The sequence below is a fragment of the Delphinapterus leucas genome, chromosome 15 (genome assembly GCF_059928025.1).
Source record: "Delphinapterus leucas isolate spDelLeu-1000000601 "Yukka" chromosome 15, BTC_Dleu_Yukka2, whole genome shotgun sequence".
In the NCBI taxonomy this organism is placed as follows: Eukaryota; Metazoa; Chordata; class Mammalia; order Artiodactyla; family Monodontidae; genus Delphinapterus; species Delphinapterus leucas.
Window position 1 is genome coordinate 83055734 of NC_143143.1, and position 27759 is coordinate 83083492.

At 59.0% G+C, this 27759-nt stretch overlaps 1 protein-coding gene across 2 annotated transcripts in view; it reads left to right on the forward strand.

Annotated features, from left to right (window-relative positions):
- The first annotated feature begins 425 nt into the window (after nt 1–425).
- Nucleotides 426–27759, forward strand: part of RBM38 (RNA binding motif protein 38) — a 43793-nt gene continuing 16459 nt past the window's right edge. The window contains exons 1-4 of one of the 2 annotated variants that reach the window (XM_022597397.3): nt 431–858; nt 1599–1722; nt 2180–2234; nt 14439–16014. In XM_022597397.3, coding sequence (XP_022453105.1) covers nt 622–858; nt 1599–1722; nt 2180–2234; nt 14439–14739 — 717 coding nt within the window. In that variant the 5' untranslated portion in view covers nt 431–621 and the 3' untranslated portion in view covers nt 14740–16014. Of the gene's footprint in view, nt 859–1598; nt 1723–2179; nt 2235–14438; nt 16015–27759 lie in introns of those variants that run through there. The other variant, XM_022597396.3, reaches the window with a different exon arrangement.

Consider the following 27759-nt stretch of genomic DNA (forward strand, 5'->3'; position numbering starts at 1 on the left):
TTTCTGCATCCCCCACGCCCTGATAAATATTCATCAAACAAATTACATTTACATATAAAAACAAAGGCTGTTTCACCTTTAATATGAGTTCCTGTACCGTAAGCTGCACTGGGGAAACGATTCAGACTCACTAAACATGGTCTGAATCGTTTACATCTGATTCGCTAGACGGTGCGCTCCTCGAGAGCAGGGGCCAGGAACCCAGCGAGCACGTATTGGTGCCCCCAAAACAGCCGGATGCGCTCCCTACCGTTGTGCTCGCCCTGCCCCTGGGCTTCACCAGGGCACGTGGGGCGTGGCGTGGCGGGGCCGGACTACGCCTCCCGGCGGCCCCCGCGCGCCCGGGCGGGGATGAGGGGGCGGGGCAGGACGCCAGGGGCGTGGCCTGGGCGGGCCGGGGGCGGGGCCGACTACAAAGCCCGGGTGGGCGACGGGGCGCAGAGTTCCCGCAGCGCCGGCACGAACGCGACGCAGCGCAGTGCTGCGCGTAGAGCGGGAGCGACCCGCGAGTGGACGGGCCCGGCGGCTGGGCCGGCGCCCCTGCTGCCCCGCTCGCTTCCCGCCGCCCCCAATGAGCGCAGCCCCACGCGGCCCGGGTCCGTAGGCGGCGGGGCGCCCCCCATGCTGCTGCAGCCCGCGCCGTGCGCCCCGAGCGCGGGCTTCCCGCGGCCGCCGGCCGCCCTCGGCGCCATGCACGGCTCGCAGAAGGACACCACGTTCACCAAGATCTTCGTGGGCGGCCTGCCCTACCACACCACCGACGCCTCGCTCAGGAAGTACTTCGAGGGCTTCGGGGACATCGAGGAGGCAGTGGTCATCACCGACCGCCAGACGGGGAAGTCCCGCGGCTACGGCTTCGTAAGTGGCCCCGCGGCCGGGCGCTCCCCGCCCCGCACTTATCGCGGCCGGGCCGCTGAGTCAGCCGGCGGGCGCACGCCAGCCCCGGGCGCCTCCCGCCGGCTCGGCACCTGCTGCCCCCTCTCGGGCTCCAGCCGGTCCTGCCCCCGCCCCCCAGACCCCGTCTCCCTGCCCCCTCCCCACGCCCGGTTTAAAGGGAGAGCCGCTGTGTTCAATTAGGTCTCCGAAGTTTGTGGAGAGGTTCTCGGCACTTCCTGGAGCAACAAGCGAGCGAAGAGCCGGGCTTCAGCCCCGGGCGCTCAGGAGCTCTGAAGCAACCCACATTTTATTTTCCAGCAGCCCCCTCAGACACTCCAAACAACCTAAGTAAAAATGGGCCTGAAGACACCGCTTCTACTTCCTTTCTAACTAGGGTGTCCCTAAACCCCTCCCACGAGGAGGTTTGTAGTCCCCACTGGCCGGGACCCCTGCCTTCCTTCAGGGTGGCCGTGTCTTCCTTGGTGGTTGTTTCCGTCCTTGAGGGCAGTGTTTCCTAGCACTTGAACTCGGGGGGAGGAGCCGGGGCCCAGGGGCAGCTTTGGGAGGGCCCCAGGCTGGGGTCAGAGGGGACTGGGCTGGACGCCTTGGGTAATGGGCACCCGGGGCGGGGGGAAACGAGGGCCCCGTGCCAGGGCTCTAGAGCCCTCTCTCTGTTTCCCCCGCCGGCAAGGGAAGCCCCTGATGCGTCTGTGCTCCTCCAGGTGACCATGGCTGACCGGGCGGCAGCTGAGAGGGCTTGCAAAGACCCTAACCCCAACATTGACGGCCGCAAGGCCAACGTGAACCTGGCCTATCTGGGTGCCAAGCCGCGGAGCCTTCAGACGGGTGAGAGCCCTGTTTTCCTTCCCTGGCACTTCTGGTTGCTATATTCAGCGTCGGTATCTGTCGGGTGGAAAAGGCCCCCCCCCCGCAGGGGTGGCAGTCGGCTGTCATGTGCTCCCAGAGAGCCATCTCAGAGCAGTCATCTCCCAGCTGGGAAGCTGAACCCTTTCCTCTGGCTGTGTGTGCCGGTGGGACAGGGCGAGGAGGGCGCGTCACCCGGTTGTCAGCTGTCCTCACCGGAGGGAGGAAGTTGGTCCCTGGGGCTGGAGGTTGGGAGGACTGACACCCAGAGGCTGCTGCCTCTCGGGTCCCTTGGCCTCCTTTGGCTGGGAGTTTCGGGGTTCATGTGGAGGTGGCTTGGGAGGGGAAAGGAAACTGGTTAACGCTTTGGGTTAGAGGTGGATGGTTGTGAGGTGCTTTCCTGTGTCAGGCCGGGCCCCTAACTGGTCCCTCGTTTTAGGCTTTGCCATCGGCGTGCAGCAGCTGCACCCCACCTTGATCCAGCGGACTTACGGGTGAGTGGACAGGGCTGGCTGGGATGGGGGGCGGTAAACAGGCCTTGGAAGCCAGGCCAGGGGGCTGTGAGCTTCCTGGGTCTTCTAGTGCAGGCGCCCATCGGTCTGAGGGAGCCTCTTACCCTGGGACCGCCAACCCCACGGTGGTCGGTTGCGCTGTCTGCAGCTACCTTTCTGTGTCTGAGAACCGACCTTTGCTCCAGCCTTTCAGAAGCGTGATTGTGTTTTGGGAGTGGGAGGGAGACAAGCTGGGAGAAGGGGGAGAAGGCAGGTTGCGTTTCTCTGTCCCCAGGAAAAGGCCGCACCACAGAGACATGGGGAGCATGAGCTCTGGAGCCTGTGGCCTGGGTTTAGATTCCGGTTTCCCCTCGCTGGGTGCGTGATCTCCGCTCACGCAGCCACCAGTGCCTCAGTTTCCTCACCTGTGATATGGGATGGTGACAGCACCTCTGAGTTCTGTGGGTGGAGGCCTGGCATGGGCCCCATGCAGGTTAGGTAAGTATGCTGGAAGGGTTTGCCGACTAGGAACCAGGCCAGGTTCTTTGAGGGTGCCCCTCTGACCTGCTCCAGTGCCCGACAGATGGCGGCAGCAGGTCACTGCCAACCGGTCCAATGTTTGCGAAGCTGCAACAGGTGAGCCGGGAACAGGGCCAGATGTCCCCACCCGAGTGGGCCCGGCCTGTGGACGTTTCGTCTGATGTGCTTTAGAGCAGTGTGTCGCAGCCTCCTCCATCCGAAAAGGGCCTTCGTTCTTGTCTTTTTTTGTTTTTTTCTTTAAACGTCTAATAAGGTCTGGCAGCTGCTTGGGAAAGGACAGAAACTTTAGGGGCACAAAGAAGCCTGCCATGCCGGCTGACTTCCCAGCCCTGTGATTGGTGTCGGCTGTGTGCCTCAGTGCAGGGAGTGTGCTGATGGGGATGGGGGTTTGTTCTGGGGGGGCAGTTGTAGAACAGGCAGTCCTTTTTAGAATGTTAGAACTTCTGAAGCTGTCAGAGACTGAATCCCAGACCCTGCGTTTTGTGCTGAAAGTTGCAAGTGTGTACGTGTGTGTGTGTGTGTGAGCGTGTGTGTACCTGCCCCAGAGGCTTGGTTTAAGGGGCCACCTGGCTCACTGGGGCAGCGTGAACCGGGCGCTGGAGCAGGCTGGGAGCTGGGCTTGGGTGGACTGGGCAGGTCAGCCATGATTCGGGGCTGCTTACCCTGGCAGGCAGCCTCTGTGGCCCCCACGTGAACTGGAGGAAGTATGTGAGCCCAGGTCCCGGTCTGTCCCCCTGAGAGGAAGCCTGGAGGGCGGCAGCGAACAGGGGGTTCTGGTTTCCTTCTCGCCCTGGGATCTGCTTCACCTGTGTCTGCAGCCATCTTGGAAGGTGTTTGGGGACACCCCCGTCTTCCTGCCATCACCCAGGTTCTTCCTGTTTGGGTTCAGGCCATACGAGGAGGGTGTTCCTCACTTTCCACAGCCCTGGCTCTGTTCCCCAGGGCAGGGGCTGGGCCAGGGGCTGGCACGGAGATCTGGGCGTGAGCCTCGAGCACGTGCGGCTCTTTCCTGCTTGAGATGCGACCGTAGCTTCCCGCCCGAGCCTGGGCTCCCTTTTGATCTGTCACAACTGCCTCTGGGACTTGGTGAGCATCAGCACTTGGCCCTTGGAGCCTGCAGACCTGGGTTCAAATGCTGACCTTGTCACTTACCAGTTGGTCCATCTTGGCAACAGGTGTTCTTTTCTGAGCCTTCACTTTCCTCATCTGGAAAATGGGAATAATAACCACCTGAGGCAGTGCTGGCACATGGGGCCAGGGGCTCCATACCTGTCTGCATTCTCTCCTGCCCTCACGGCAGCTCTCTAAGGTTGGGACCTATATTACTCTTGCTTCTCAGGTGGGGAAACTGTGGCAAAGAAAGGTTAAGAAGGTTAACAACCTGTCCAGGGTGGCTGAAGTGACAGGATTTGAACCCACGCGGGCTGGCTCTGGAACGCGTGCTCTCAACCACTGCTCTCTGGGGCGGGCGGGTGGGAAGGGTGCTCCGACCGTTTCCCTCGTGGTCCTCAGCGCACCACCCATGGGAGGGTGGTCAGGCGTTGGTCACCGATTTTAATTCCACGTGCTCGCGACTGCAGGCGACAGTGTTTTGTAAGTGAATCTGTTGGCTGGCCATTTAATACCTGTGACGATGAAGAGGCCTCTGGCCCTCTTTGTTGGTTACCAGGGGGGTGGAGACCCAAACAGGGACAAGGATCAGAGGGACAGTCCAGCTCTGCATTTCCAGCGGCCGGTGGACCGCAGCCTCTCAGAGCTGTGCCGCCTCCCACCAGGCCTTGCTGAGACCCCAGGGGGCAGGAAGGGTGCCGGGCGGGGCTTTTGGGGTCAGCTGTCTCCTCCCAGCGCCCGCCCGCCTGGCTGGAGAGTTGGGCCGTCAGCGTCCCTTTTGATTTTGCAAACAACGGGCCTGGGCTCGGCCGGGCCTGACTCAGCGGTCAGTGGTGTTGGCTCTGGGTTGGCAGCAAGGCCCGGGCAGCCCAGAGTTTGCAAACCCGTTAACCCTCTCCTGCCCCGCGGAACTTTCCCCGACTTTCTGGCCCCGATCGTGTGCCTGGGACAGCTCTAAAGATTCCACAGCTTGCTTTTGGGCAAGGCCACTGCGGAATCCTCATCTGGCTGGGTCGTAAATGTCAGCATGGAAAGATTTGCCAAAGAACTTTTACACTCGCTGCTTTTTGCTTGGATTCCCTGCCCGCAGTTTTTCTTTTCTTCAGGAATGGGATTTTTCAGGACCTGACGTGACCGGGACACTTCTGTCACGTTAACTACGTGGGGCCGAGGGTTAGAGTTAAGATTAGGGTTTGGAGAAGGCTTCTTTGGCAGGTGGCAGGGGGCTCGACCCCGGCGGGGGGGACTGCAGCCATAGGCCACCCAGCCGACCGGCCCTTTGCTGATGGGGTGGGACAGTCATCAGACTGCAGGCCCAGGCCCAGGCAGAGTGTTCGGTCTGGCTTGGAAGGGGCCTCCCAGTGTCAGGGCTGTCTGTCCAGGCCTGAGCCTGAGGCTTGTAGGAGCTGAGGTTTGTCCCAGGCCTGGCTGCACTGGGAGCCTCTCCTTGGGTTATTTTTGAAGGGCCAACTGCTTCTCCGGGCTCAGCTCCCCACCCCAGCTTCTTAAGGGTGCCTTGTTGTGGGCTCCACAGCCATCCACCGCAAGCCGCCCCCCTCGGTGCTGGGTTGGGGCCAGTATCTAGGTCCCAGATGGCAGGACCTGCTGGGGCTGCTGGGTGTCAGGCAGGCCTCGTGCTGGAGCAAGGCCCCGGGGCTCAAGGCCAGGCCCAGCCCCTTCTCTCCGGGCTCATCTCTCCGTCTGCGGGGTGGGGACTGTGTCGGTGCCACCTCCCAGGGCTGACTGGGGATGGGACCCTCTCCCCGGCATGTGCACACGTTGTTCGGCCTGGAGTTTCAGGCCCCTACACCCTCTGTGTGAAGGGCCCCAGTGCCCAGATGGAGACCTGCTGCCCTTACTGTGACCAGGCTGTGGGTGTGTGCCTGCCCAGGGGGTCTGAGCAGAGTGTCTGGGTCCCCAGGGCGGGAGAGGGGCCAGAGAGTGACAGGAAGATGTCACGGAGCACAGTGGGCTGGGCAGAAGGCCGAGAGCTGTTCCCAGAATCTTTCATTCATCCAGTATTTGTTGAGCGCCTGCTGTATACTTTGAATAAAAAAGGTGTGGTTGGTTCTCCATCTTGCTTTCTGGCGGGGAAGCCAGGCTATTAGACATCCACGTGGGCACGTGAGGGCCGAGGTAGTGACGGGGACAGCTGAACAGGGCAGCTGGCCGGTGGAGGGCCTCGTGGCCTGGGACAGGCCTGTGTCGAGATTGTAACGGTGGGTGGGTGATTGTGCGTGCGATACAGAATCATGGACTTACACCTGAGGACACCCCCGAACTGGTGGAATCGGAGCCAGGCCCGGAGCCGAGCTCAGAGCGATGCTCCAGCGTGCGCCTCCTGGGTTTGGTAGCATGTTGGGTTATGAGACGTCACCTCTGGGGACCCCACGGGAGGGCCCTTGGGGCCTCTCTCTGCTGTGTTTGTGCTTTCCGGAGAGTCTCTCGTGATTTCATGATACGAAGTAAATAAAGCCGGGGGGAGTCGCAGCGCCTGAACAGGGGGCCCGCACCTTGGAGGTGTGGCAGGAAGTGAGGTCAGAGCCGGAGGGTATGGGGGCAGAGAGGAAGCTGGTGCCCTCCCGGGTGGCATCACGTGGCTTGTTTTTACTTTCAGGGTGTCTGGGGTGGCCCTGCCCCTCCCCAGCCCGTCGCTTCCTGTTTGGCACTCGCTGGAGCGAGGAGTGGGCCGGCGCGTGGCCCTCCCTGGCGGGCGGCCCGCGCACACCTGTTGTTTGTCCCCGTCTGCTGTAACAGACACTGGCCTCAGGGGCGGTTCTCGGGCTTCTGTCCAAGGATGAGCTCTTCGCCGGCCCCAGTGGCCCTGGCAGGAGGGGCCCCCGTACCGAGACCTCGTCAGGAAGCCTCTGGTCGAAGGGAGAGGCCTGACCACTCGCAGGCTGATGTGGGCGTCTCACTTGGCCTCATGGGTGTGTCCCAGAGTAGGGACCCGGGTGGGGGGCTCCCAAGTGGGCCGGGCCGCCCCTTCTCACTGCAGCGGGAGGAGGCTGTGTAAGGAGCCTGGAAGCCCCAGGACTTGTCTGTGTGACCCTTTGTTCTCACGACGAGTTTTCGTCCTTGAGCCTCAGTTTCCCCATCTGCCATGTGGATGTGATGCGTGCCGTGCAGCGTGCTGACGGGGGGCGGGGTGCATCTGGATCATTCTCCTGACCCCTCCCACGTGGCTGAAAGGAGGAAGCTGTGCTTTCGTTCAGCCAGTTTGTGGCAGGTTGGGGACTTCGTGGAGACGGAGGGAGCCCTGGCCCTGCTCGTGATTACGGAGCTTCCTTTGGCAGAGCGGTGGCGGCTCGGGTGGCGACAGGCGCTCTGCGGGGAGAGGGGCAGCTGGGCAGGGGAGGCTGGTGTGAGTGGTGGGAGATTGGCGGGGTCAGAGGCCCAGCAGGTTGGCCTCAGCTCACGTAGGACCTCGGTGGCCCAGGGGAGCATTTGGATTTGCCTGAGTGCTGGGGGGCCGCTGTGGGCCCTGAGCAGATGAGGGCTGGGTCACTTGTGTCTTATAGCGTCTCTTCAGCTGCTGGGTAGGCCTGAACCACCAAGGCCAGGGCCGGGGCGCCACTAGGGGACCTCGCAGTGATCCAGTTCACACGCGAGGCCGTGGTGGCCGCCCGGGAGTCAGGAGCTGTGGGATTCTGAACACATTTAAAGAACGTGTGAAAAAAAGTCTGAGAAGATTCCAGAACTTTGGGCCTGAGCTAATGGTGGGTCAGTTGGCCTTGGCACTGCGGTTTGGGGGGAAGAGCGGGCGTCTGGGTTTGGACGGGTTCCGGTGGAGATGCCGGGCCAGGGTCTGGCACTACCCCGCGGGAGATGTGTTTTACCTGCTTTGTGGTCTGACGGCCCCAGGGAACCTGGATGTCCCCCCTCCGGAGAGCCCTGGGAGGCCCCTCCCCGGCCTGAGGATCCTGAGTTGTGCCCCAGCGGCCGCCGGCTTCTCCGACCCCTCAGGCCGAACCTCCAGAGAGCAGAGAAAGTGAAAGGGGCTCATTTGCCTTTTTTATTTCTATTTTTGGGGGTAGCTGTGCATTCACAAAATGAGTGCTTGGGGCTGCAGCTGATCCCTTTTCGCTGACAGTTTTGCTCTGAGTGTGTGGGCGGCGTGCCCGTCTGTCTCCCGGGCGCCGGCTCCCTCAGCCCCCTCACCTGCCCCAGCGTCCCCGGACGCTCCTGCGCAGACCCCAAGACCTCTGCCTTCAGGGCTCCGACTCTGTAGCACCCTCAGTTTACCCATGGGGAAACGTGGCCAGAGAGGGCCGATAGACTTGGACAGGCACGGCCAGGACCCAGACTCGGTCCTCGCCCGCCGCCCTGGTCTCCATCGGCCGAGGCAGCTGGCTGGCTCCTGGCTGTGTGCCGCTTGCCCTGGGTGCGTGGGTCTGGGCAGAGATCTCGGCCATCACCCTTTCAGCAGGGGGTGCTCAGCCTGAGCGTGTACCCCCCCAGGATGGTCTGGCTTTTTTTTTTTTTTTTTTTGTGGCGGTACGCGGGCTTCTCACTGTTGTGGCCTCTCCCGTAGCGGAGCGCAGGCTCAGTGGCCATGGCTCACGGGCCCAGCCGCTCCGCGGCATGTGGGATCTTCCCGGACCGGGGCACGAGCCCGCGTCCCCCGCATCGGCAGGCAGACTCTCAACCACTGCGCCACCAGGGAAGCCCTGGTCTGGCCTTTTGAACCTGGCCGGCTGCAGCCCTCTTCCCAATCTGGGGGTTTGGGGGTTTGCTTTGCCCAGGCCCTGGGCATCGGGTCAACTGACTTTTAGGTTCTGACCCCAAACCTGACCGTCCTGCTAGCTGGTTTGCTTTTCCCTCCAGGGCCCCGGGCTGCCCTCCATGGGGCTGGGCTGGGAGGGGGCTGATCTTGCCTTCCCTCAGGCTCGAGGAGGGGGTCTCCGGGGTGTGGAGAGGGGGCAGTCCCGGCCCCTGGGTCGAGGCCGAGGCTGGCAGGTGAAGAGCCAGACTTGAACTGAGGCTGCGGGTTCTGCTTCCCCAGGGTCCCCGGCTGTGCCGGCCGGGCTACTTCCTCTGCCTCCCCAGGGCTGTGACTCCCGGCCTAGGAAGCGGCAGCAGCCCCGGAGGGGCCCCTTTGCCACCGGGTGCCCGCAGGGCCCTTGGCATTTGGCAGGGGTTGGCTAGGCGCTTGGGACCCAGCCGTCCAGGCCAGGTTCCTGCCCTCGTGGGGCTTGCATTCTCGTGGGGAAGACAGCGGCACAGAAGATGGATGACAGGGTGGTGTGGGGTTGTAGGAAGGAAGTAAGGCCGGCGGGGGGGCATGGTCGGGGAAGGCCTCCGAGGAGGTGAGGTTTGAGCTGTGGGAAGGAGCCTGCCAGCAGCGGGAGCAGCAGGTGCAAAGGCCCTGTGCTCGGAGAAGCATGTGCAGTCTGGGGGACGGAAAGGAGCTCTGGGTGGCCGGAGTGGGGACGGTGGGCTGGAGGTAAGCTGGGGAGGTAGGCTGAGGGAGGCCCTGGGAGGTGGGGAGCAGTCAGGGTTTGGCTCTGGGCAAAGGGGAGGCCCCTGTGGGGACGTGCCTGAGTGGCATGGTCTCCCGGACTGTTTTTAAGACGACCCCCGGCCGCAGGGTAGGGGGCTGCGCAGCAGGCCTGCCAGGTCTGGGTGGCATGCAGGCTTGCTGCTGGGGGATTGGGGGGAACGGGGGGAATTGGGGGACCGGGGGTGGGGTGGGGTGGACGTGGGCAGGGGAGTCCCCGAGGACAGAGCGTGCCAGGCCTGTGCCCTTTTCAGAGGCCTGCAGAGCAAGCACACGGAGGCCGGCAGCACCCTGACCTTTATGGGGAGTAGGTGGGGCGCCGAGGGACCCGCTGGACGCGCACCCTGTTCCCTGGTGCCAGGCGCGTGAGACCTCCCCCGTTGTGGTGTGGGGGTCTGGGAAGGGGGCGCAGGGGCTGTGCTCAGATGGGGCCAGCCGGTGGTTTGCCTGGGGTTTCCTTTTCATCGGAGTCCAGTGGGTTCCCGTGGGGGGGCGGTGTGTGTGCACCAGCTCAGTCCCTTGGTCCCTGCCTGGCCTCTTCCCAGCCCTCTGCATGGGTGTCAGTGGTTGTGACAATGGTATTTGCCTTTTTCTTTGCAGTTTACAGCAGGGTCTCGACCTTACCGTGATGCTGGAGGATTCTTCGTGGTCGGCGGGGGTGGGGTGGGGTGGGGGGCATCCTGTGCGCTGTTGGTAGTGTCCCTGGCCTCCACCCGCTGGCTGCCACTGGCACCCCCCAACCCCCAGTGTGACACCAGGAATGTCCCAGACGCAGCTGAGTGTCCCCTGGGGGCAGAGCTGCTGAGGCTGAGAAATGCTATTCTGGTGGAGGGTCTCGGTTCTCAAGCCCTGACGTCAGCCTCTGCCAGACCCGTTTTACAGATGGGAAAACTGAGACTCACAGAAGCTCTGTAACTTTAGCGCAGAGCTGAGGGCCCCGGTCCCCTTCCTGGGGGTGGGGGGGGAGCTTCGCAGCTTCCTCCCCCCTTGACTCAGCAGTGCTTAACCCAGTGGCAGAACCCACACCAGCCGTTGTCTCCCTGGCCATGTGACTGCTAGTGCCTTGGCCTCTCTGAGCCTTGGTTTCCCTCTCTGGGAAATAGGGTAACAGCAGCACCTATTCTATGGCTGTGAAATGCTTCATAAGTCATCTTGGGCTTTTCACAAACAGAGTGGGGAGTGGGGACAGGGTGCTTGAGGGAAACAGGTGAACAAATACAGACACGCAGTGTCCCCGCAGGCCAGGAAGCAAGGGAGTCCCCCTTCCTCTCACCCTGAAGCTTATTTGCCCACACCGTGTCTGAGCTTCCCCCAGCAGGGCAGCTCTGTGGTGGCCAGAGCAGAGCTTAGTCCTGACGACACTGAGTGTCAGAAACCTGGTAAATGTGACAGCTGCCTTGGCCAGCAGCCTTGAGGCAGGTGTGGCCAGAAACCTGTCATTTCAGAGCCCCGGGTACTTCTGCCGTGGGGACAGTGTGTGCCTGGTCCAGGTAGTGGTTCTGCAGTGTCAGTGTGTATCTGAATCTCCGGGGGCCTGTCAGATGCAGATTCCCGGACCCCATCTGACTTGGCAGTCTGCGGGGATTCACATTTTTAGCAAATGCTGTCTGAAGCAGTGGTGCGCCTGCCTGTGTTGGGAGAAGTTCTGGGCTCAAAGCTTCTGTAGCTTCCCACTAAGGAATGTTCTAGGGTTCCGGGAGCTGCGTGGGGCTCACGTGGTAGGGGCATTGATGATGCCCAGGACAGCACAGTGGGCACCGCACCAAGACATGCTCCATCGTGTCTCCACTGGCTCCTTTTCAGAGAGACATCCGGGCAGCCGGGGCCCCTTTCCTTTCTTGGAGGGGTCTGTGCCCACCGGCTGTTTGTCAGCACTGCGTGTCCAGCCCCTCCCGTGGCCCGGCCCTGGGTGAGGCACCACCTGCTCACGTGAGGTCCAGTGGGGGAGATGGGCCAGGAGCTCAGGCTCTGAGCAGCTGCTCCCTCCTCCGAGAAGCCTCTCCCGACCACTCCCAGCTCTGGCTCACGGGTTGGTGTGTTTGTGTGCCTCTGGAATCCAAGCGCTGAGAGGCCAGGGGCTGGGTCATCTGCTCACTGCTGCATCCTTGCCCAGAGTACACGCGCAGACACGTGAGAAGGCTGGTTGCAGCTTGGGAGGCCAAGGCGGGATTCAAACCCAGGCCCTGCTCTGTTCAGGGCTCTTGTTCCCACCAGGGAGGCAGGAGGGGGTGGGCAGCAGAAACTCCTAATAGGGCGGAGAGGGAGAGTGGGTGCCATGGCCTGGGTGCAGGGTTCCTGGCCAAAGCTGCCTGGCTTCCTGACAAGCAGCAGTGTGTGGCCTTGGCGACCATAGGAGTGCTGCCACCCAGGAGGGCAAACGACGGGGAGGCGGGGACCCGGTGTAGGAACTCCCTGGCCGGGGGGAGCCGGGGCCCCTCCGGGACAGGCCAGGTGTGCCCAGGCTCTCACCCCCAGGGGTTTGCTGCTGGATCCATGGGGCTGTGGTGCCCGTCGCCACCCCAGCTCTTTCCTCGCTGGGTCGTTCACCCCTCGCTCAGGATTTGCCCCTTGTATTTGTGCGTTTGTTGTGGTAAGGCACGCGTACTCTCAAATCTGCTGGTCTAGGGTATGAAATATATTCACAGAGTCGTGCGGTCATCACCACCGTCTGATTCAGAACTTTGTCGTCGCCCGGAAGGAGGCCCGTAGCACTCACTCCCCACCCTGCTTTCCGAAGCCCCTGCAGTGTAACCACTTTCTTCCTGGGTTTGCTTTTCTGGAGATGTCACGTGAAGGGAGTCATTCAGCCTGTGGCCTTCTGTGTCTGGCCTCTTTCGCTCAGCATCGTGTTCTCAAGGTCCATCCACACAGTGGCGTGTGTCAGTGCGTTATTCTTTTTTATGGTGGAATACTCCTCCTTGGCGTGGGTACGCGGCAGCCTGGAAGTCCATTCATCAGTGGATGGGTGCTGGATGGATGCTGGATGGGTGCTGGATGGGTGCTGGGTGGGTGCTGGATGGGTGCTGGGTGGGTGCTGGGTGGGTGCTGGGTGGGTGCTGGGTGGGTGCTGGGTGGGTGCTGGATGGATGCTGGATGGGTGCTGGATGGATGCTGGATGGATGCTTGCCTTTCCTTTTTGGCTCTTGTGAGTAGTGCTTCTCATTCCCCTTTGTGCCTGTGAATCCATTTTGCCTTTTAGAGATGCTCGGACCCACATGCAACCCTTACACAGCCTCCTTCCAGGCCTTTTCTTTGTGTTCAGAACATCGCCCCACATAAAGTTGCCCTCAGTCAGCTCTTGGACCCATAAAAATGGCATTTTCATACAATTCCACCTCACCCATCCTTAGCACGGATATAAATACACATTTGATTTTTTTTAGCATGAACATTATCACCATTCAGTATAAATATCACAGTTTTGCATAAACAGTATCTCTGTTCTGCGGCTTGGCTTTCTCTCCCGGCAGCGTGGAGGGGAGCGGCTTGGGGCTGAGCGTGGACCTCGTCCTGCTGCCACGTGGGGCGGTCTGGGGACACTGGACGCTGCTCCATCCCTGTGGACGACACTCGGGTTTCTCTGCTTTTTCGCTGTTCCCAGGGGTGCCGCCGGGACCCACTGAGCCCCTGTGCTTATTCGGGAGGGAGGGCTGCTGGATGCCGAGGGGCCTGGCGGGGGCAGGGAGCCCACCTTCCAGGGCCCGGCTTTCTGTCCACTTGCTCTCCCAGAGCTGCCCCAGTTTCTGCCCCTGGCAGGCCTGCGGGAGCGCCGGGAGGGGACGGTTCCCTTTTTCTTTCAAAGCAGCTTCTCTTCGGAATGGAAGGGGGGCAGGCCAGGGGTCCGGGGCCTGTCTCACAGGCGTGGAGGGACACTGGGGCGGCCCCCAGGTGTGTAACCACGTCAGCCCCATCCCGTGTGACTTGTGCGGGCCCGAGAGGAGGAGGAGGGGCTGATGCTGGAGGCCACGGCGTCTGCCCCGCCGAGGCTGCCGTGTGTCCACTGCTGCCGTGGGGCCCGGCGCTGGCTGCAGAGCGGGCACCTGCTGGTACTGCCTTCCCGAGCCTCAGTTTCTCCGCCTGCGGCGTGTTGGGTCGCTCCTACAGTGGAGGGCTGCACGCACGGAACCCGCGGTGGGCATCCTGCAGGGAGGGACGAGTGCAGGGTGCAGTTCTCAGCTCCCAGGCTGATGCCCGGGGGGCCTTGGGTGAGGCACCTCCAAGACCAGTTTTTCTGTTGTAAAATGAGGCAGTTGCCTGAAGGCCAACCTGGGGGACGTTTCAGCCAGTTACTGCGTGTGAGGCATGGCCGCCGGCCTGCTGAGCCTTGTCCCTGAGGCTCTGGCCATCATCTTTTTTTCGCAGCACCGTCATTGCGGTTTTGCGGTTACGCTTGTACTACATCGTTGTCTTCGTTCACTCAGCAAGTGAGCCCCTGCCTGGGCCAGGGTCTGTGTTGTCAGTTCATGGGTGGCTGACGTTGTAGGCAGGGCAGACAGATGTGGTAAACAAGTAAATTGTGCAGGGTGTCACTGCAGGGGGTGGCACATGCTGGGAAGATGAACCCAGGGAAGTGGGGGGACAGGACTGGCTTCATGGACATGTGACCTGGGTGATCACACAGGGACCTGTGCTCAGAAGGGCTTGTGCTGGATTTGATGCTGAAATTGTTCATCATTTTTAAACTCCCCACCCTGTTGTGTTGCTCCTGTGAGGAGGGATGTGTGGTGTTTGGGGTGTAGGGTGGGATGGGGGAGGCTGCCTGGAGGGGTTCACGGAGGAGACATTTGAGTGCAGACTTGAAAAAGGGAGGTGGGAGCCCTGTGGGTCGCTGGGGGAAGTGCTGTGCAGGTTGTGGGCATGGCCAGTGCAAAGGCCCTGTGGTAGGAGCACCATTGTTGTTGTAATTGCACCCATTTTACAGATGAGGAAGTAGAGTTGCCGGAGGGGGGACACGGCATCACCCGGCTCTTCCGGCGCCTCCACTCCACCCGAGCCAGCTGTGTTTCCCCGCTCTGTCGCCCGACCCTGACCCTGACCCTCTCTGCTTGGCCCCACAGGCTGACCCCCCACTACATCTACCCACAAGCCATCGTCCAGCCCAGCGTGGTGATCCCGGCGGCCCCAGTCCCGTCACTGTCCTCGCCCTACATTGAGTACACGCCGGCCAGCCCGGCCTACGCCCAGTACCCGCCGGCCACCTACGACCAGTACCCGTATGCCGCCTCGCCCGCCACAGCCGCCAGCTTTGTGAGCTATGGCTACCCGGCTGCCGTGCCCCAGGCCCTCTCGGCCGCGGCCCCCGCGGGCACTGCCTTCGTGCAGTACCAGCCTCAGCTGCAGCCCGACAGGATGCAGTGAGGGCCGTTTCCGCCCCTGCACCGCGGTGCCATCACCCCGCGCTGGGCGGGTGCACACCGCACCTGTGCCTCGGGAGACCCTGCGGGACCCCGCCTGCACCCCGGGCGGCCCAGAGACCACTTCTCTTTACATCCAGGACCGTCGCGCCTTGAGGGAGGACTTTGAGAGAAAAGAGTGACCGAGAGCCATTTGAAGATCAGCCTGAATGTCGCGCACACACTGTCCCCATCCTCCCGCACCCCTGGAGCCCATGGGCGGTCCCCCCAGCATCCTGTGGGGCCTTCTAGACCCTCCACAGACCCCTGCGGCCCTCTGGGGTGAGCAGAGACTTTGTCCCGCTCAGAGAGGCCTTGCTCCAGGGAAGCCCAGGATCGCGACGTGTGTGGACTGTTGTTGCTCCGTCTGCACAGCTGTGAACTGTGCACGGGGGGATCACCGGCCCCCTGAATTCCCATTTTCTAAATGCTGGCCCCGGGGCGCTCCCCCTCCCCCCGGCCCCCAGACACCCAGGTGCGGCAGGGCCACCAGTGACCAGCGACGGGGCAGCTGGCCGTGGTCCTTTACGTCGAAGCACTGCGACTTTTTTTTCTTATCATCGTTTTGCTACTAAGATGATTCAGAATTTCAGTCTATTTTTTCAGCAGAGACTCTCACCACCAAGAATCCAAAACCTGTTTTTGACTTTGAAGGACTCGCTTTTGTCGATGGCTCTACACCCGAGGAGCCAGTGATAGTATTTCTGTGATAAGGTGTCTGCTGGTCCGGGTGCCCGAGCCCCTCAGAGGGTGGGCGTCTCCAGACAGTAAGTTGTCTTAAGCTTGTCCCCCTCCCTGCGGCCATGACGGGGTATCGGGCCGAGGGGCTGGACCGCAGCGTCCTGGCTGGCAGGGTGGAGGCTCAGAGTGCCCCCCGCCGTGTCGCCTGCTGTGTATGAACCAGCCAAGCAGCTGCGGGATTGAGCTGAGACACATCTGCTTGCCTTGGGGGCTCGGGGACGGGGGAGGTGACAGTTCCCACAGCCTGCGATGGGGCTCCTGGAGGGGGAGGGGAGAGTGAGATGAGGGGACAGGCCCGAGGGGGTTGGGGCGTGCGGGCCGCTCCTGCAGACCTACCTCAGGGAAGTGGGAGGCCTCGGGGCTGCTGCACACGGGCAGGCGCTTCCCTGCACGCCAGGGCAGAGTCAAGGCCCAGAAAGCAAAGTAGCTCAGATTCTAATAATATTTTTATTAGAATGTTCTGATTATAAAAATAAAACTTGTTTTCTTTAAAGAAAAAGTGGGTTTGTAGTTTTTCCCTCGAAGTGGGCACCTCTGAGCCCCATAGCCACCGGGCTCAGTCTCTGATGTGCTCAGAGCAGGGCCCTGGGGGCAGAGGCTGGGCGGCTCCACCAGAGCCTGGTGGAGCAGGGGGCGGCTCCTTGGAGAAGGCAGGGCACTGCTGGCAGAACCTGGGCAGGAGCTGCTGAGAAGGCATAGGAGCAGGTGTCCAGGCCCCCTGCCCTCAGGTTGCTGGCAGCCGGGCGTGGCGCAAGTCAGGAAGGGACGTCTGGGTGTGCGGGAGAGGGGCTGCATCCCAGGATGGTCCCAGCCTCTCCCACCATCCAGCTGGAGCCCCGACTCAGCACTGAGGGAATCACGGGGGCCTCCTGGAGGGGGTGTGAAGGCTGGAGAGGAGGTTCATTCACTCATTGCCTCACTTTCTCCCTCATTCATTCATTCTAAGAAATGGCGTGTGCCAGGTCACATGCAAAGCACTGGGGATAGTCATAAAACACAGCCCTGCCCACTGGGTTTATAATGTACTGGGGGCGCACAGCAAGCATGCAAACTAGTGGGGGAGATGCAGTAAATGCAGACGGGGCAATTTCATATACTGGTCAGGACGTATCACCGGGGGTGACGGAGAATGAGCGGGTTCTAGGCAGGAGGAACAGCAGGTGCAAAGGCCCTGGGACAAGGAGGCCAGTGTGGCTGGAGAGGCACAGTGAGGGGAAAGTCAGTGGGAGGTGAGCTTCGGAGGTGATGGGGATGGGGCAGCAGCAGAGACCCGGTGGACGGATGTGCTGTGAACGCAGTCTGGGGAGCGGGGGTAGCAATGCACAGACACGGCCTGGCCAGCTCAGCACAGTGTGGTCGATGCCATGGGGGAGGGGAGGACTGCACAGGGGCGAGGGGCCATCGGGGGGGCTCCTGGTGATCTGGGGGAGTGGAGTGGGCGCTCCTGGTGGGGAGGCCAGTGTGGGCAGAGCTCGGAGGTTGCGGCTTGGCCTCCTTTGGGATGGTCGCTCTCCAGACACCAGGCTTGTCCTCCCCGCGACCACCGCCCCAATCCTGCAGAGCGGAGCTCGGCCTCACAACGCAACATGTGCATCTGTCCCGCCTCCCACGTTCACCTACCACGCACAGCAGTTCACCTACTGCGCACAGCGGGTGAGCCAGGCTCCCTCCGGTCACTGTGAACCCCTCCCTCACCCTCCGGTCACTCTGAACCCCTCCCTCACCCTCACAGCCGACTCCTGCTAAGCTTGTCTCACATCTGCCCCCCTCCTCCCCTCCTTGCCCCCTCCCCTGCTTCCAGCCCCAGTCCAGGACCACCCCCTCTCTCCTGGACCCTTGCAGTGGCCCCTTCACTGCTTCTGCCCCATCCTTCTTCAGTCCACACGCCACATGCAGGTAGAGGGTCCTGTTGAACATGCAGCTAGAGGGTCACGGCTCCTCCAGCTCCCCTCTGTGGCTCCCCATCATCCTTGAGGAAAAAGCCAAAGCTGTCACTGGTCTGTGAGGCCCCTGCCCACACTGGGCACAGCTCACCCACCACAGGACCTTTGCACCTGCTGTTGAATCCTCCGGCTTTTACCTGCCGGCCTCCTTCAGCTCTCAACACGGAAGTGTCTTTGTTCCAGCGGCCTCCTCCGACCCCAGTCTCGGTCCAGGCAGCTGAACTGTGTCTCCCTTCATCTGTGTCCTCACCTGTCTCTGTCCCACCCCCTTTAGAACACTGATGCCAGGGGGGCAGGGGCTGTCTGCCTTGTGTCCCCCACACCCAGTGCTGTGCCAGGCACAGCAGGGAAACTGAGGCCTGCCAGCACTCAGAACTTGGTTCTGGTGGAGGACACCAGCAGGAGTTTTGGGACCATCCATCCCGGCTGGAGTGTGCTGGGCAGATCTGAGGCTGGGGCCAGGGAAAGGGGGGCGGGCAGAGGTCAGAGTTGCTGCAGGGAATGGGGCGGAGGAGATGCATGGGGAGCACAGCACCTGCACGGAGCTGGGCAGCTGGGTCTGACCCCAGAGTCCAGTGACAACTCCACATGGTCAGCCCTTGGCTGTGAAGTGAGATGGGTCACCCCGATTCGGGAGGTGGCTGGGGGTGACTGGGAGCCACCTTCTCTGTCCTAGCGTCCCTGTGGGATCTCCTCGGGCCTTTTCCAATCCCTTTGATTCTGAGATTTGCAAATTCCCCCTTTCTGTAGTCCAGGCCTCCAGCCTCTGCCCAGGGAAGGGTCAGGGTTCCCGGGGTCAAGTCAGGTGGGATCCTGCCAGGCAGGGTCCCCTTTTCTTACCTGGAACCGCTGATGCCCCTCCCTGCCTGCCCCTGCCACCTGCCCGTCTCCCTCCAGCTGGGTCTTAGTTTGCAAACACTGGCAAGGGGTCAGGGAGGTCAACACGGGGCTCCCAGCTCAGAGGAGACATTGCCATAGCTGATAAGGGCTGTGGGGCCATGGGGAGAGTGGCAGGTGCTGCCAGGGTTATCGGGAGGGCCACTTGTGGCCAGCCCGTTTCCTGTCGCTATCGGCCAGTGGCAGCCTCTGGGACAGACCTCGAGGACTCAGAAACATCCTCCTGGAGCCCGGGATTGAGGGCTCTGGACGGTGGCAAACCCAGGAGGGACAGAGCTTGCAGAGTCAGGGCACTGAGTGCAGAGCAGGGGCGAGCTGAGGGCGGCAGGGCCATGGTCTGTGCCCGCGGGGGATGTGGTGACGATTATAAATGATGATGGTGAACACTGCTGACAATGTCCGCGGTGCAGACTCGGTTCAGGTGCTGTGCAAGCGCTTTTCACGGATGGTTGGTTACCCACGAGGTGAACGCTCAGAGTGGCCCCCTTGCACAGATAGGGAAACTGAGACACGGGAGTGGAGCCACCACTGCCCAGGCCCCGGAGGAGTGGCGGTGGGAGGTGCTCTGCCGTGGAGCTGAAGGCCGTGGGCCTGACCCACGGCCCTGGTCCCCCCCAGGCCAGCAGGGTGAGCTCGGCCAGGCCTCCACCTCCCTGAGCCTCGCTGGGAATGGGGCCATGACCGTCCTCTGAGGCCGGGGCTCTGTCCCTTCTCCGCTGCGTCCCCAGCAGACAGTGTAGTGAGAGTGGCCCCCGTGATTGGTTCAGGGATAGGCATATGACCCAGTCTGGGTCAGTGAGTCAGTCCTCCTGGATTTCTGCTGGCACTCCTGGAGGAAGGAAGCTGTCTTTCTGCTGGGGAAGCCAATCTGGGAGCAGATAAGCCTGGAGCTGCTGGGGTGAGGGGTAGGGTGTGTGTGGGGGTGGGGTTGAGAGGTGGGACTGTTTGTGCTCATGGAGGGACTGTCTGAGAAGGAAGCCAGAACTAGGGAAAGTAGAGCTGAGGAGTGAAGATAGGGTCTTAGTGACATCTTTGGGGCCCCTTGATCCAGCTATGCCTGAGTTAGACACTGGACTTTTCCATTACAAGAGCTAATAAATTTCCTTTTTCACTTAAGCCTATTTAATTTTTTTTTTTCTGTTCCTTGCAATCAAGACTCTGGATATATACAATCTCAAAGGGGGTACATTACTTAAAAAATTAGGCTGAGTGACATACAATTAAAAAAATCAAAATAACTGGTTTTTAGCAAGTTACAAGTTTTTTTTTTCTCATGTAAAAGAAGTCTGAAGCAGAAGGTCCAGTGTTTAAATGAGAGCTCCAGTCATCAGAATCAGGTTCCTTCTAACTTCCCATGGCACTATTTTAGTGCATGGTTTACTTTCTCAAGACCATCTCGTAGAACAAGATGGCTGCCAGAACTCCAGCCATCGCCTCTGAGTTCCAGGCAGCAGAAGGAAGCAGGAGGAAAGTGAAGGAATACCTCAAGCTGGGAATTTCCAAGGAGACTTCTCAGAAATTGCACATTCCTCTTCCATTTCACTGGCCAGAACTTAGGCACATGGCCACACCTAACTGTTGAGGGTGGGGGGTGGGTAATGCAGGGGTTTAGCTGAGCATATAGCTGGAGTATAGAAAGCCTTTGGTTACTAAGGAGGAAGGTGGGAATGTCCATCATGCAGTTTCTGTCTCAGACTCTCGCAGCAGTTAGCTGTGAGTGCAGGATACTAATGTCTCATTCACAGGGGCTTTGTGGAGACTGTTATTGACTCAGTCTCTCTTTCGACCTTCACACCAGCGAGGTGAGCTGGGTCTGTCATCATTATGGCCATTTCCCACATGGAGAAATCGGGGCTCAGAGTGCTCACAGAATTTGCCTGGGGTCACCTGGCTCCCCAGGGGCAGTTCTGAGATGGCAGCTGAAGCTTCTCCCTCATGGTGTGTTCAGGTCTGGTGAACAGTCATCATGGGGCATCTCACCCTTGCGCAGGACTTGCAGCCCGAGGTGCTTTCACATTTAGGGTCCTCGAGTGGGGTGCTGGGTCTGCTGCTGCCAGGGGGGAACCGCTTGATGTTTTCCTGTGTACTGGCTCTTTTCCTCCTGGTCAGAACCCTCCCAACAAGGAGTGGGCTAATAGTCCCATTTTACAGAGGGGAAGACTGGGGCTCAGAGGGGCTACGTGGTTGAACGTAGCTGGTCCAGGCTTGGGTTTGTCTGTCTGACTCCAAAGCCTGTGTTGTTGGCTCTGTGGCCTCCGGGAGCTTGAGGTGGAACATCTTGGCCTGGGCTCCCACCCCTCCCCTCCGCCTTGCACGCCGCCTCCAGGCAAGCAGACCCCATCTGGCCAACATGGTGCAGTGCCAAGGGCCAGATGTTTGGGCACCTCTGGCTCTGTCTCTGGGCAATAACTGGGTCGTGGTTACATCGCCTGCACATGGGGTAATCCCCTCAGCCGCCCTCCCTGGGCCACCACTGGGATGAAAGGGGGTGACTTAGGCAAAGTGCTCAGTGATAGCCCCCTGTGGGGTGGGCGCCCAGCTCCTGGAGCCCCCAACCCCCATGCCAGTGGGAAAGCTGAGCAAGCAGTAGAGGGTGGAGGTGAGAAAACCACCCTAATTCCTGTGAAAGCCGCCGGCTGCCTCTCAGAGTCCCGCCTGTGGATGAAGGACCCCATGTTTCCAGTCCAATGAGGCAGCCCCCACCTTGTGTTACCCTCAGCTCTGGAACTAAGGCTGTCCTCAGAGTCCCAGAACTCGTGAAAACTGACATTCATTAAATACTTCCTATGGCTTTACGTCTGCTCTTTCTCTGAACCCTCCCAGCAACCCGTGGGAGGTTGACTGTGCCCAGCTCACAGGTGGGAAAACCAAGGCTGGGGAGATTCAGCTGCTTGCCCAAGGCTGGAGAGCTGGTGTGGCTGAGCCAGGATTTGTACACAAGAATCCTGAATCAGGAGGACACATGCTGCCCTTCCCAGAGGGCTGGGCTCTGGCCTCCCCATCCCCGCCCCGTTCTCCTCTCCTTCGTCACCCGCCCCCCCCCCCCAGCATGTCCCTGCCCTGACTGCTGAGTCACACTTGTGCTTGTCCCCAGAGATGTAAACACTGAACCAGACTCCCCCTAGGTTTGGGGACCATCCAGATACAGCGAGAGTAACAGGGGCAGCTGTCCAGCGTGCCCTGGGGCTGGGTGTCTGCATAGGGCATGGTGTGGGGTGGGCACCTGGCCCTCCAGATACCTCCTGGGCCTCCTGCTGGGGCTGATAAGTGCATGGCCTTGCTTATCAGCCCTGTCTGCTCACCCCAAGCCTTGTGTACACATCGGGGTGCCCAGCAGCCTGGAGATCAAGGACGGGGCAACCCCACCCCCCAAAGCCCAGCCCACCAGACAGCTGAACTTGGTGCACTAAAGGCAACCCAAGAGTTCCTGGTCCCTCCTGCTGGCTTCTTGGCCCCGTGATAGGGACATTTTTAGAGAAATTAAAGTTTTTTAAAAAATAAATTATAACATTAGAACTGTTGGGGAAAAATTCCAAAATAAAGGAAATTTATTAAAATAATCTACACATGTGTATAAAAACGGGAGGAAGGAAATAGACTAGATGTTAATGGTACTAGGACTACAGGAGAGTTTTACTTTTTTCTTAACACAGTTCTGTACGATTTACAACTGAGCAAGAAAAATTGGAGAATGAAGTTTGGCACTTGGTTGACGTTACATCTGTGTGCACGTACCCCGAATACTAACAGGGTGGGGTGCCCGCCGGCTTGCCTATGTTGCTCTTCTGCATGTCTCTGATGAGCCAGAGCTGGGTGGGGTCCACAGCTGTCCTTGCCTCCACCCGCCTCTTGCCTATGGGGACCCACTCGATCTTCTAAAAAGGTAACTCAGAGCATGCTGTTCCCTGGCATAGAAGCCCCTGTGGCTCCCCACTGGCCTGGAAGAAAATCTCAGTTCCTTGCCATGGCTCAACGGGCCCTGCCACCTCTCAGATGCCTTTCTCAAGAGCCACTCTCCTGCCAGGTGCCCTGTGCCAGGTCCTTTCTGTCCCTCAGCCTGGGTTCAAAAGTCACCAAGTCTCAGCTCAGATGTCATCCCCGCTCCGCACCTGCTAGATGCCTTCCCAGACCTTCTTGTCGAAGCTCTTGCCTCTACCCTGCCCCCCATCCTTCTTCTCTCTGATTTTTCTTTTGGGGCAGTGGTCTCTCTTTCTGTCGCCATCATCTGGGACAAGAGCCTGGACCTGGCCTCAGAGCGTCATTGGAATGAGGCTGGGCAGCCTCTTGCTCCCCCCTCTTCCTACTTGGGGCTGACCGGGTCCTCTGGGCTGCGTTCTCCCGACAACCCCACTCCTGCCTGACCCGAGGCCTCCCACCATCCCTGCCCACCAGTGCTCAGCACGCCCGGGACTGCCCACCCCTGTGCGGAGTGGACCTGGGCTCTGTCCCATTGGCGTACACGAGCTCTCCTGACCCAGGGAGAGGTGAGCATCGCAAGAGTCTGCTTGGCTCCCTTGGGCCCAGGATGAGGGAAGGGCTTGTGAAAAAGGCCATAATCCTGAGTCTGTGGTTTAATGAGTCTCCAAGGTCACAGGGGGTGTGGGACCGCCGTGTTCCTCCTCGTGGGGAAGGAAGGACAGAGAATCCTGCACTTACTGAGCACCTAGCTTCTGCCAGGCCCTGCGCCCGCCACTCAGCTGTGTCAGCTCCCAGCGGCCCCGTGCGAGATGCACGTACACTGTCCCCATTTTGCAGATGCAGAAACTGAGGCTCAGACTAGTTAGGGAGCTGGCAGAGCTGGGGCCCAAACCCCAGAGGGCCTGACACCAAAGCGCCCCCCAACCTGCTGCCGGCTTCTCCTCTGGAGGGAATGGCAACATGAAGTACGGTGCCGCCATGAAGAAGTACATTTATGACACGGCGAGATGTTCATGGAGCACTGTGGAAAGGAGAGAGCAGCCACAGACAGAAGCTTCTCTGGCAACACTGGGCCCACAGTCCCGCATAGCAATGATTAAACACGTGCTTTCCCCCTTTTCCACAGTCCCCACCAGTCCTGATGGTGCCTCTCACCAAGCTCTGGTGGGCATTTTAGTTTGCCAGCTAGGAGCCATGGGAGAGAGACAAGGGTGGGGAGAAAGCAGGGGCCACATCAGATACACATAGACATCCACCTCGATGTCTAACTAGAGGACATTCATGTGGTTAAGCCTTGATGGATGGATGGAGGGAGGGAGGGATGAATGAATGAATGAATGGAAGAAAGTATGGACAGAGAGAGAGAGAGTAAGAGAAGGAGGGATGGAGAGAGAGAAGGAAGGAAGGACTGATGGATGGAGGGCTGGGTGGAGGGGTAGAGAGATGGAGAGACATGGATGAAGGGATGGATGGATGGATGAATGGTAGGTTAGATAGACTGCTAAGTCTATCTACTCCACTCCAGCAAAGTCAGCACAAGGGTCCAGTGCAAGGGTTTGGAATCAGACAGGCTTGAGTTTGAATTTGAGTTCCTTTCCTTACAAGCTGTGTGACCCTGGGTGAGTCATTCACCCTCTCTGATCCTCAGTTTTCTCATCAGTGCCTCCTAGGACACCCGTGGAAAAAGCAGTGAGGGCCAGGTTTGAGGGAGGAGCTCGAGGAGTGCCAGCCCTTTATTACAGTCAGTGCTTCTGTCCTGCTCGGTCCTGAGAAAACGGGTCAGTTCCTGGGGAGACTCGGCATTTTCCCCCTCCAGTTCTGAGGATCTTGGGATCTCGCTGGATCACTGCCAATGCTGATAGCACCCTTCGCTTACTGACTCCAACCGCAGCTGGACGGATATAACCCACCCAATACGCAAACAGTCTGCTGTGAACAGGGGGAGGGTCCTTGCAGCACCCCCCCGACCCTGACCCCAGTCCTGGCTGCACCGCAGAACCTGCCTCCACAGGGCTTCCCCAAACGATACTGCATGGGCCCCACCGGGACTAGCTGGAGCCCAGTCTCTGGGAGGAGGGCCTGGGCATGGGTATTTTTTAAAGAGCGTCTGGATGGTTCTAAAGTGAAGCTTGGCCTAAGAACCACTGTCTTTAGTACCTTTCAATTTTTTATATGTTTCCCCCTGTCCGTTTTTCCTTTGTTTTTCTCTCTTGTTTCTTCAGAGGTCAAAAAGGACTCTGCCTTCCGTAGCTGGAGAGAGAATTCAAATTTGTTTCCTTTTTAGGGTTTTGATAGTTCACTTTAAAAAATATTTTTTTGTGAATCCCCTTCGAGTACAGCTGGTTAGAGCGGGAGAGACGGGAGCCCATCTCTTTCCTTCATGTGGCTCTAAGACCCTCCATGAGTATAGCGTGGGCTTTTATTATAACTTAGACTGGTTTGAAAGGACAACGCTAAATGCAATCAAAGCCAAAAAGTGAGATGCCACTTCACAGCCCCTAGGATGGCTAGAAGGAAAGGCCAGGAAAGAACCCATGTTGGCGGGGTGGGAGGGATTGGAACTCCCACCCTGTGGCGGGAATGTGAACGGAGGACAGGTTGGCAGTTTTCAAATGATTCAGTGTGGAGTTACCATATGACCCAGACATTGCCCGCCTGGATAAACAAAGTATGGTATCCCATCCAAAGAATATTATTTGGTCATAAAGGGAACCGATGAAAAGGGAATGAAATTCTTTTTTTTTAATTCATTTTTATTGGAGAATGGTTGATTTACAATGTTGTGTTTCAGGTGTACAGCAAAGTGAATCAGTTATACGTATACATATATCTATTCTTTTTTTAGATTCTATTCCCATATAGGTCATTACAGGGTACTGAGTAGAGCTCCCTATGCTATACAGTAAGTTCTTATTACCTATTTTATATCTAGTAGGGTGTATATGTCAATCCCAATCTCCCAGTTTATTCCTCCCCCACTTTCCCCCCTTGGTAACCATAAGCTTGTTTTCTACATATGAAATTCTGATACATGCTACAGCTCAGGTGAACCTTGAAAACAGGGTGATAACTGGTAGAAGACAGTCACAAAAGACCGCATCTTTTATGACTCCATTCATATGAAATGTCTAGAATGGGCACATCCATAGAGATAGAAAGTAAGTCCGTGCTTGCAGGGGCTGGGGGGCGGGGGTGGCCTGTTGCATACCAGGCACACCTCACCAGGCAGGTCTTACGAAACCAGCAAGGCAGTGGCTCTGAAACAATGAGAAAAGACAATGAAAGAATATTCCAAAAGAGTGATGGATGTCACCGCGGGAAAAGGCAGAACTCTGGGCCCTCCCCACACTTCTTTATCGTTGAGTATCACTTCTATTTTGAATGACGCATGCGATGGGCACCCAATCCTTCTTGATGTTTGTACCCAGGGTATCAGCTTGACTGGAGCCATGGGGCAAAGGCTGCGACTAGGGCCAGGCCCGGCCCAAGTAGGGAGTCGTCCCTGTGCTGGGCTGTGTCTCTAGGACACAAGGGGAGGGGAGGCTCTGGGCTTAACCAATCTGGGGAGGAGATCCAGACCTCTCTGAGGCCTGCACCCCCACTCGCCTGACCCTGGGCCTCCACCTCTATGGTCTGAGGGTGGACGTGGGGGCATCAGGTATAACCTGGGGGGCAGGGGCTCTGACGAAAGGGGCATTCATGGACTTCAGGGCGGGTTGAGGGGTGCTGTCTGGCGAATGTGGATTTTACTTTCTACTCTATACGTATCTTTGTTTGAATGTGGTGCCACATTCACGTATTGCTTCTGTGATTGTAAAAAACAAAAAGTGAAAAGAAATACAATCTCAGAGTAAAACATTGGATGGCTACAGAGTTCGGTAACGTACAAAGGAATATTCCCTCCAATCCCAGATAACATTTGTGTTTGTTTCTCCAGATTTCTCTGTAGCAAGGCAGTGACATAGTCATAAATATTTTTAAATGAGACCTCCCTATTTTTCGATGTGCTTGTCCACTGACCTTCGTAGCTCACAGCCCCCTTGTCGTTTCTGCATTCCATGAACTCTGCTAACTTGTATTAGCGCCTACCGTGCACAGACTCTCTTCTAGGCCCTGCGGAGACAGCAGGGAACAAAGCAGACAAATCCCCGCCCTCACAGGGCTTTCAGTTTACTGGGAGAAGTGGGCAATAGACAAGGAAACAGTTAACTAAGATGGTTATGGAATCAGCAGGAGCTGGGGAGGAAATTAGCTGGTGATCACAGGGCCTTTGCAAGAGCTGTTCCTGCTGCCTGTGCCCTTCCCGCAGATGTTCACGCAGTGCCCATCCTTGGCCGACTCCTTGCCATCTTCCCACTCTGCACTCTGCTTGCCTGCCTCCTCTGGAGAACTTATCAGGGTTTGTACTTCTCAGTGCATTTTATTTGCTCATTTAATATCTGTCTCCCATCCTGGACTGTAAGCTGGGAGGGGCAGGAGCAGGCCAGAGACATCCATGCTGGTACGCAGCCTCTGCGCCCAACGCCGGGCACATAGAAGGGGGCTTCTAATACGTGCTGGCCATGTGAATGCTAAATAATTTAAATTAAATGATCTTCTAAGTTGAGGAGAGGCAATCTGAGGCAGTGGGGAGTGCATCTTCAGGAGAGGATGCATGGGGGCGTGGGTACCCTGCCTGTGGGCTCTGGACCCAGCCAGGACCTGACCTGGGAAGGGCCAGCAGAGTCCAGGCCCGGGGAAAGGAGGGATCGCCTGGTCTGGGTGTGAGGCAGGGATTAGCAGAAGTGAGCAGCCGTACACCTCCCTCCCCACCCAAGTCTTCTGGGAAGGATCAAGGATGCCCACGGGAGTGTGGGAGGTGGACGCCTCCTGTGGGCTCCTCTGGGGATAGGCTCGGTCTCTTCTGAGGGCTAAATGATTCAGTTTTGACCATATTTGCCTCAGAGCCAAGTGGCCACCCCGTGGGGCCATGGTATAAATATTGGTGTGTTTACTCCGTGTCCCAGTTGAGCATGCTTCTGAGGAACGCAAGCCTTCCCTGTTGTTTAGCCCGTGAGTTTGGAAACCGGGCCCTGGGGGTGGGAGTTGTCCAGAGGTTCTGAGTCACATTCGCTGGGGCGGCTTGGGGCTCCTCGGCCCAGGCCACCCTGCATGGTGCTCATCTCCAGAAAGTAAAACAGGCAAATTCTCTGTGCGATCTCAAGCCCCCTTGTGTGGTGGCTTCTGTGGCCCTCTGCCCTCTAACTGTGCCCGAGTGTCCCCCTGGGAACTAGCCGTTCCCTACATCTGTCCCCGAGTCTCAGGTGGCTCCAGATCCACCCCTAACCCCGTTGAGATGGGCATGTGACCCAGACCTGGCCAAAAAGAATGTTGCATGCCACTGGCCTTAGTGACTGACTCGGGAGTAGGCACATGGTCCAGCTACAGGCAATGAGAGTCAGTGAGACTTATGATGGGACAGCTGGGAGAGGCAGGCCCCCTTGCCT